The sequence below is a fragment of the Xiphias gladius genome, chromosome 24, assembly GCF_016859285.1.
Source record: "Xiphias gladius isolate SHS-SW01 ecotype Sanya breed wild chromosome 24, ASM1685928v1, whole genome shotgun sequence".
NCBI classification, from domain to species: Eukaryota; Metazoa; Chordata; class Actinopteri; order Istiophoriformes; family Xiphiidae; genus Xiphias; species Xiphias gladius.
This window is the reverse complement of record NC_053423.1, coordinates 11,254,135-11,263,545: the sequence shown is the minus strand read 5'-3', so window position 1 is coordinate 11,263,545 and position 9,411 is coordinate 11,254,135. Positions and strand designations below refer to the sequence as shown.

General features: G+C 41.9%; 1 protein-coding gene across 2 annotated transcripts; it reads left to right on the top strand.

Moving 5' to 3' along the window:
- The first annotated feature begins 1,923 nt into the window (after nt 1-1,923).
- On the top strand, nt 1,924-8,308 carry LOC120786907 (transmembrane protein 196). Of its 2 annotated transcripts, none has more exons than XM_040122666.1 (5): nt 1,924-2,070; nt 4,475-4,531; nt 6,983-7,118; nt 7,907-8,025; nt 8,142-8,308. In XM_040122666.1, the coding sequence occupies exons 1-5, from the start codon at nt 1,924-1,926 to the stop codon at nt 8,211-8,213; spliced, it is 531 nt and encodes a 176-aa protein (XP_039978600.1). In that variant the 3' UTR covers nt 8,214-8,308. The 2 variants fall into 2 exon arrangements, with proteins under 2 accessions (XP_039978600.1, XP_039978599.1); XM_040122665.1 differs by having other exon boundaries at nt 1,924-2,088.
- The last annotated feature ends 1,103 nt before the right edge of the window (nt 8,309-9,411 follow it).

The window sequence follows — 9,411 nt, the reverse complement described above, 5'->3', positions numbered from 1 at the left end:
TCCATCAGTGCAGAAGTGATTGCTGGCGTGATGATAAACACATCTTAAGTTTGTAGCTTCTTGGATAACTTGACTTTTCTAAACACATTGCATATGCAGACCCACACATGCATTTTATAAATGGTACTCACTTTCACACAAAATTTCATTTTGAAAATCAGTAATTGTGATCTTTGATATTTTTTCAAATTTAATTGTAATCTACAGCTTCACAGTACCAAACTGACTGGTTTACAGTAAATGACACTCTGAGTCACCTGCTTCCCGTTTTACCTGACACTGTGAATCTGCGAATGGGAGTGATGACTCATAAAGTCCCAGCTGGCTTGATTATTTCTGCGGGGATAGAGAATAAAGATTACAGCATTACGATGATCTAATTTGGTGCTTAGCATCATTAACTTAACATAATTACATTAAATGTTCCTTCAGGTGAGGCCCGGAAAGGGAGAAAAGGGGAGCTAGAAATGATGTCAGGTTTCATGGGTAATTATTGAGCCTGCAACGGGATCGTGAATGAACACACTGACCTCTGGAACTCGACATACTGGTAGGTCATTTCCGTTTGTATGTGCTTGTTGGAGGAAGACAGGTGGGATGTAATGATGCATTGTTTGGCAATAAAAAGGTGAAAGCAAAGAGGTCTTGTGGCACATGCCAGTTATTTGAACTGCATATGGGTTCGAACCCTCTTTTTCCTGGTTCCAGTCTTGAGAAGAGGCTGAATGTGTTGCTCCTCTGCAATGTGCACTTAACAGTTTACAAATGAACTGGAACTGCATTTCTAAATTGCAATAATTATAATAGCAATCTTGTATATCCATAGGCCAGTTAGCTGACACTCTTCCTGAGCGACCTGAAACAGTACTATCGCTGTCCATAAAAGCTGCATGTGCAGTTGTTTGGACTTTTATTGTCCTCATTCAGGAATAATTCTAAAAGATGGAGACGCAATCAGTTTCTATTGACAAGATGACTTGAACAAACTCAGACAAAAAACTTGAGGTCTGCTAAAACTCTCAGTTCTTAAAACTTTTCTTTCTGGCACTGAGTTTTATTAAAGTAATTTTTGTGGATATATTTTCGTATTTTACACTGCATTGCTATTCTTATTCCTCCTTTTATTGTGTTTTGTTCCATTCAAGATGATATTTTTATCCTCTTTTGCATTGCATCATTTTTGAATTGTAAATATGTAAAGACACATAGGGTTTTGTGTTTTTTTTTTTATCTTGGCTTAATGGGTTTTCCTGGGTCATATGCAGCACTTTGAACCGCCTTGCTGTTAAAGGGTGCTATTTATTCGTTGCCAGTAACTCGCACAGTTTATTCAACTGATCCAGAATCTGTGGCAGTGGTCCATTTAATTCCAGCAGGGAGGGACAGGTGGTGTCGTCTGTCCTTAGTAATTGTGACTGTTTCCGCATGGGGGCGGAGGCTGCGACTCATGTTCTCAGTACTTGTAAAATCCGAGCTACGGCCCTGGATGATGAGCGTGCGGGCGTGCGCGCGAATTAGTGGATTGTGTGTGGTTGTGTGTGCGTGTGTGTGCGCGTGTGCATGTGTGTGTGTGTGTGTGTGTGTGTGTGTGATTGCAGTGGTGCTTAAGTACCTTGGACAGCGCCAGGCGGCACACACGCGCATCTGCAAAGGGATGAACTTCACCTGAGCGCTCTCTCTTTGCAAACAATATCCATCTGCAAAGCCAGCCATTCCGCTCCTCCAGTTCCGAATACTTTGCTACGCTCGCAAGTTCCCTCTAACCTTTCTGCTTGGACCTACTAGTTCGGGCAGGCTTTCATGAAGCCGTAGAGCCGCGCCGACCTCGGCGCACCGAGAAGCGAGAGAGAGGCTCCCCTCTCACCCTCTGTCCGCCTCCTGCCCGCCTCCTCCTGCTGGAGCTGGAGAGATGCCCGGGGCAGGATGTGCTCCAGCCGCAAGATCCTGTGGAGCCTGCTCCTGCTGTCCTTGGTGGAGGTGGGCCTGGGTGTGGCGAGCATCGTCCTGGGAGCCGTGGGCATTAGCTGGGTCCGGGGCGAGCACAAGCCGCAGCAGGGCGACGCGTCCCCGGTCTGGAGCGGACTCTGTGTACGTCCTGGGAACAACTCTTGTCCTTACTTTTGACCTTGTTTACTTCCAGAGAGGATAAGTATCTCCAGAGATGTAGAGTAAACTCTTTTTACGTACCCACCTTTGTCAGGAATGTTGGTGAGATACATTCAGAGTATGTGAGCTTCATCTCTGTAAGTATTAAAATAAGGCATATGCATCAACATAAGACTGACGACTAACTAAGCTTTTGATTGGATACAAAAGATCGAAAAAAACTTAAAAATCTGAAAACAAATCAGCTTTTAAAAAAAAATAATAATAAAAACGTTCTTATTAAAACCTCCCTTTCTAATTAAGGGCTTTTCCATGGCCCAGAACACATAAACAGTTTTGGTTTGAGAAAGACTGGGGTATTACATTGATTTTTGTTACCTAATGTTAATCACGAAGAAGCTATGGCTCTTCCCCTTTTTTTCCCCCATCCTCCCAGTATTAGTACCGTGGCTATGGTAAAGAGTGGATATTTTGGCTATATTTGTCCTCTATGTGGCTTTGTGTGTTTGTTTATCAGATGTTTCGAGATACACTCCCAGTCAATTGGCCCACTAGACGCCTCAGTGCCGGAGCTGAAGACTGGTTTCATTAATTCATGCTTGAATTGTTGCTCAGTGCTTGGGAGGGTCAAAGCTTTTACGCACAATCATCCCCTCACTCCTCTGCATATGTCTCCTCCTATTACAGTCCTGCTCTCAGTCTAATTGTCTTGATTTTGTTGCTGAACGGTGAAAAGTTGAGTGTCTGACATTTTTGGCAGTCGAAATCAACCTTCCATCAGCTACTTTACAATGACTGCTACTCCAGCTGGGGAAAGGCAGTCTGTATTTCAGTAGCTGTTGCTAATAATCACTGCAAATGCCTGGGGCTCAGGCAATATGACTCATAAAGAAACGTATCTGTGTCAGATTTTTGCAAAGTTTGGAGCATCTAAAAGTGTGTGTGTCTTATGTGGTTGTGCAGGAACCGGAGAGAGGGAGACGGATAATAGTGATCTGACATATACATTGTACATTTGAGTGTGCTCCCACAGTGCTGTGTATAAAGTTGCTGCAAAGCCGTTATCCAATGCGAAGTCTGTGCGTTCAACCTCACAGCTGTTGAGCGCTGTGTGCTGAGTCAGCTGCCCGCGCCTCATGACTACCCAGAGGTTTTAGATCTCCTGTCAGGACCTGGGAATCATTAAGACTGATTGACCACTGTCCCCAAAGTAGACTGAATAATCGTTTTTTAGTGTCCTGCTGAGAGAAGAGTGATTGCCATTCATTTCTAACATTTTACAGTGCATTTCCATGTCTTTGGCTGAGATTATGAGGGACTTTCTTGACACATGAGACTGCTTCGATAGTTATTTTAATTTTGTGCCAAGTAAGAGTTCATTTGAGCGTGTTATTTCTAAAACAGAAGAATCGGTCTTCTTTTAAATCAATCAGTTCTTGAAAATCCTCCATCTTGAAGGTAGATAGAACCTTAAAATTCTGAGACTGTATATCGTATTATACCTGCAGATGTCACCGAAATAAATGAAAGCATTAGGAAATCTTTTTATGCATATCTATAAATACTAGAATAATAAGAATATTTTCGAAGTTAAACTGAGACACTCCCATTTAAACTGTTGTTTTATGTCTTACTATACAAGTAAGAAAAGTAGCTCGACAAAAAAAATCTTAATGTCCACTTACTGACCACAAGATGTATGGAAGTATGGAAATATGAAATAATATAGTAGAAGAAATATGGAAGTAAGTGGAACTTTAGTTACTCTTAAGCTCGTCAAAGGTCAAGAATAAACCTTCAAGTTTAACTGAAAATATGGTGATTTTAAGGGGTTTCCACATTTCCATGAATGACTTTTAAACTACAGCAGGCACTGTAACTGATAGAGAGATTGGAAGGAGTGACATCAAATCCACCCTTTACACAAACACACACACACACACACACACACGCACACACACACAAACAGACACACCCACAAACACACACACACACACACACTGCTGCTTCCAAAAACTTTCAGCTAAAAAAATGCAGCTCACAGCCCTCTGTGCTGTTCCACTTGTAAGTGTACCCTGTCAGCATAATACACTGCCGTGCTGTTCCTGTTCAGCCTGAATCACTGACACCCAGAACAATATGGCTTCCTGCTAGAAGTCCATGATGACACACTCTGTTTTTAGAGGCAGAAAATTGCCTCTGAATAACCCAGTGTAAGGATAAGATTCACCCTCCTGTTGTCAAGACAGGGAGGAGAAAGTGATAAAACTTTTTTAGAATTTCTTAACCGGTAATTTTGTCAGTGACAAACTAACTAGAACTTTTGGAACTGTTCATTTATTCATTTGTTGTTCTTCTCTCTATTCAGTTTCTGGTCTGTGGGATGTGTGGAGTGCTTTGTGCTCGAAAGAGAACAGGTCTTATTGTAAGTACTTGTATATATTTGTTTAATTGTTTTGTTTCCCTAATCCTCTTTTGTTGTCCTGTCTTCTTCTTCTATTAGACTGTGGACTCTCTCTATAAACAGCATATTCCTGCGTGTTCTAAAGGAATGGTTTGATATTTTGGGAAATATGGTTAATCACTTCCTTGCTGCAAGTTAGATAAAACAGTCGATACCACTCTCATTTCGGTACAGTCGATATAAAGCAACAGCCAGCGAGTGGTTAGCTTAGCTTAACACGAGGTCTGGAAACACAGGGAAGCAGCTTGTCTGGCTCTGTCCAAAGGTCACAAAATCCACCTCAGCACCACTCAAGTTCACAAATACATTACGTATACATTATATTGTGTTTTTGTTTAGTCTATATTTCTTGGCCAGACCAGTTGTCAGGCACCTGGTGGAGACTCAAACATAAATCCCTCGTAAAACAACAAATGATCATTTTAACTCTAGCTTTTTAAAAGTGCTGGTAGGTGCATTTTGTTACCTTTTGGCAGAACCAGGCTAGCTGTTTTAGCTTGTTTCCCGGTTTCCAGTCTTTGTGTTAAGCTAAGTGGTGTCAATCTTCTCGTCTCACTTGTGGCCAAAAAAAAAAAAAAAAAGCGAATAAGCATGTTTCCCAAAATGAAGAAATATTCATCCAACATTTCTTGCTTTACAAAAATGGCCACCCTCACAACTAAGAAGTCGAATTTGGAAAATATTAGACATCATTTTGTCTCTCTGCCTGTCTCTTTGAAGCTCTTTGGCTCACTCACTGATTGATGGCTTTCGAGGCCCATTCATGCATTATAGACTGTATTCCTGTTTTTAGTGTCCTCTGTTTCAGACCTCATGATGTCAGCACAAACTGGAAACAAAATTCAGAGTACATTTTTTTGAGATGATTGACATTAGGTGAGACAGAAGAGCCCATGAGGGATGCTGAAGATAAAACCCAAATCATTATTCATTATTAAGTACTGAAAAGCTGTGGGTTTTTCCTCAGAAAGATGATTTATTTTTGCGCCAAGTACTCTTAAAATTCACTGAAAACACTAGAAAATATTATTTGTTGTCACCTATCCACCATCAAATAATAATCCATACTCATGCACTCTGAAGTCTATATACTGTATATCCATAAGTATGCAGTCTGAAGGGTGTAATATATTATTGACAACACACAGAAGGTCTGCATGATCTACCCCTGGAGGTTTAGTAAAGACTGTCTAATCCTGTCAAACACCCAAAGATGTGTGTGTGTGTGTGTGTGTGTGTGTGTGTGTGTGTGTGTGTGTGTGTGTGTGTGTGTGTGTGTGTGTGTGTGTGTGCGTGTGTGCTGTCCTCTGAGTATGTGCGTACAGTGTGCTCTAAAAGAGACATCTGAGGAAACCAGAGGAGACAAGCAGTCACCTCTCCTCTTCTTTTTCTGTCGCTCTCTCCATCTTTTTTCCTCAGTGATCGCCTCGCAGTCTCTCAGCGACTCCCAGTCCTCGTGTTTCTCTCTGACTGTCTCTGTCTCCTGTGGGGAGAGCACTAATGATGGATCAGTGTCAGCACAGTCTGCTGTAACAGAGACACCCCTCAACCTTTCCTCCCCTTGCCTCACCCTATCCATTCCCACCTATTGTCTTTGTCGCCATCTTTCCCCTCATGGCTTTCCCCCTTTCCCCCTCGTTACTCCTCCATCTATTTACCTTCTCTGTTCAGTCTCATCCTCCCTGTCATTTCGATGCTCTGACTCTCTCCATCTCCCGCTCCTCATCTCCTTCAACCCCTTCCTTTCTTGTCTGCCTGTGGGGTGATGATTGTATTAGGTTGGTTTGGCTCCGGACTCCTGCCAGCCGCTTTCCACACTTCACCGGATAATGACTGAAATTGGAGATGCCCTTTTCCATGCAGTTAAAGGCACTAAAGGCATCTGTACTAGGCGCAACGAAAGAGAACCGGCACGCCAGATACAATAAGCACATATGTGCATACACAATCAATGGGGAGTAGAATTTAATCAATTGGATTTTATGCAAAGTGAAGGAACTGCAGTCATTTCCCATCAGATCCTGCTGGAAAAAAATACTGGGTTTGAGTTTTCCAGATAATGATAATAATGAGAAAATAATCTGTAAAACGTGATTGATTATTGAAGATAAACAGCAAGTCAGTGATAGCATATTTACAAGCTGAGCAGTATTTCTGGAAGAGAGAGTGCTTTCAGAGCAATCCAATCTTCTAATAGCAAATGAGATTTATTTTGACTGATACACATTACTCATCACAGCAGCCATCGTCCAAAACAGCAGAATGATGGAGATGGAAGCTCAATAGTAGTTTGTATAGCTCCCATTTCATCACATTCTGTCAGTTTGTTTACAGTTTTTTTGAAAGGATATAAATTCTGCCAATTGCATTAGCATAAACCATTCTCTCTATGTATATCTCTGTGTCCCCCAGATGATCCTGTTTTCAGCGTGCTGTATCTGTGGTCTGATTGGTGGGATCCTCAACTTCCAGTTTGTTCGGGCGCTGAACAAGCGACCGGACTCGATGCACTCGATCCACCTGGCTGCCATGACTCTGGCCTGTCTGGGTAAACAAAAAAAAATTACAAAACACAACAAACCGTGAATACCAAAAAAACCAAAACAAAACGTATATACTATTGAATTATATGAATGTTGCTCAAATACGTCTATGTTCATGTGTCTAGAAGCTTTATACATATTCAAGAGGGTTCTAAAAGTTTAATATAAAACACGTCTTGACACATCAGTACTTTAATTCTCCCAAAACTGTTTCACATAATGACTACAGCTGACCACAGCCACCTCAGCTGCACCTTTCCACTACTAAGCTGTCTGCAGTATGTCCAAATCAGAGCAGAATTAACCCACTAGGGGACCCCTAGTATATGTTACATGTAAGAATAATATCAGCTGGAAAATTAAAGTGTTAAAATTTATTTTTGACACGGGCAACTCTACCAGAATGGGCTTCAAGTTGGGTAAAAATGCGGGAGCCGCCATAGGGCGCCCTTTAAGTTTTTATAAGTGCTGTAGTGGTGCATATAACCAAAAAAAGTTATTATTGATCAAATTACCAAAAACTAATTGCAACACAGACAGCCCAGGACTTTCAGGACCCCTGATGGGCTTGGGCCTCTGGGCAGTTGTCCACTATTCCTGATTGGTAATCCAGACTTGGGTCAAATGTTACCCTACAAATCAAATACCAACAAGGGTTTTTCTCCCGAGTCTCCCCCCAAATCAATTTCCCTTACCACTCTACCATCATAAAAAGCTATGAAATACTAAAGACGGGACAGCCCACTTCTTCCATTGTTTCACCAGCTGGTTTCCCTTTTCCTGTCCTGTCCAGGGATCTCATCATGTACCTTATCCACGTGGCTAACCTGCCGCCTGGCCAGCTCAGAGCAGCAGAGGATGTTCCTGGAGAGGGAACACTCGCTGCACCACTCACACGAGATGACCGAGAAGGTAGGAGAACAACGCAGGAACAGTGACAGCAGTGGCCTGTAGCTCCAACAAGTTGAATTTTGCATGAATATTGTATGTTAAGTTATCAAGTGTACTTGCATGTCCCCCCCTAACAGGAGATCCTGGACAACTCCAGTAATGGCATTCCTCAGATCTCCTACAACGGACACACTGCGGCATCACCATGATGACGCATCACCGAAGGCAAATTGCACGCACCGAAACAGAAACAGTGGCATCCAGTCGGTTGCTGTCAACAGACAAATGTAGCATGTACTTTCTTCGACATATCCTGCGACATACACAGTAACTATATTCTGAGTTCAGGGAGTGAAGCCAAGTGTCCCGCCCTGGAGCCCTTTTGTCTGCCATCGAGGTGAGAGAGACATTTTGAAGGCAAGAGGGAGGTGTTTGTGCTTCTGAATAATTATGCAAACATGGGGTCAAAACCCCCTCTGTTCAACACAAACCATAGTCAGGACAGAGGGCTGCCGCGTGGCTGACAATTCAGGTGACAAACATCTTCGTGACATCATCTGACCTTTAAGCTAATGAGCAGGAAGGATACGCGTTATCCAATCAGATGCCTCAAGGTGATGAGCACAACCCAAGCATGCAGCTGATTCACTTGTTTTGAAGAGCTACTGCTATTTCAGTCTCAATGTCCTTATTCGCTCTCTCTCTGTCTTGCAATGGGTTTATGGAATGAAAAGGTTGAGATAGCCTACAGTAAACTGTATGTATCATCTGATAATGGAATGCTTTGACATGAAAATACAGTGATGCCCAATGTACTGTACTGTATACCTGTGCTTGTATATCAGGAATCTAGTCATACGTATAAATCGTACATATTTTTATAAATGCTTCTTATAAAAAGTGAATTAAAATAAAGTATGACCAATCTGGGTGACAGTATTTTTCCCTGGAATTCTGTGTAATTTTTAAAAAAAATATTTGGTAGTTTAATTTGCAAACAGACAGTGAGCAGCAAGATGAATTTGGTGTTATGGTCTCAAATATGCAGATTAGGCCCATCTAATCACACTGAACAAGACTGATAGCTTAGAACTGAAATGTGTGCTCAGTATCTGCGTGTGTATGTGTGTATGGTGTCTCGGAGTGTATTTATGCGTGTGTCTGTAAGCATGCAAAGTGTTGAGTTATTGCTGGTAGCCAAATTAAAGCACAATAATCAATACACCCAATGTTTATTTTTTCAATAGATGCATGTAATACATTTAAAAAAAAAAAAAAAAAAAAGTAGAATATCACACATTGACAACCTGCACACCACACTGTGAACCTCATTAATGTGGGGCAGGATTTAGGAAGCGCTTACGCTCCTGTGCGTGCACAGTTTAAGACAGGGATGCTTTTGGCTCT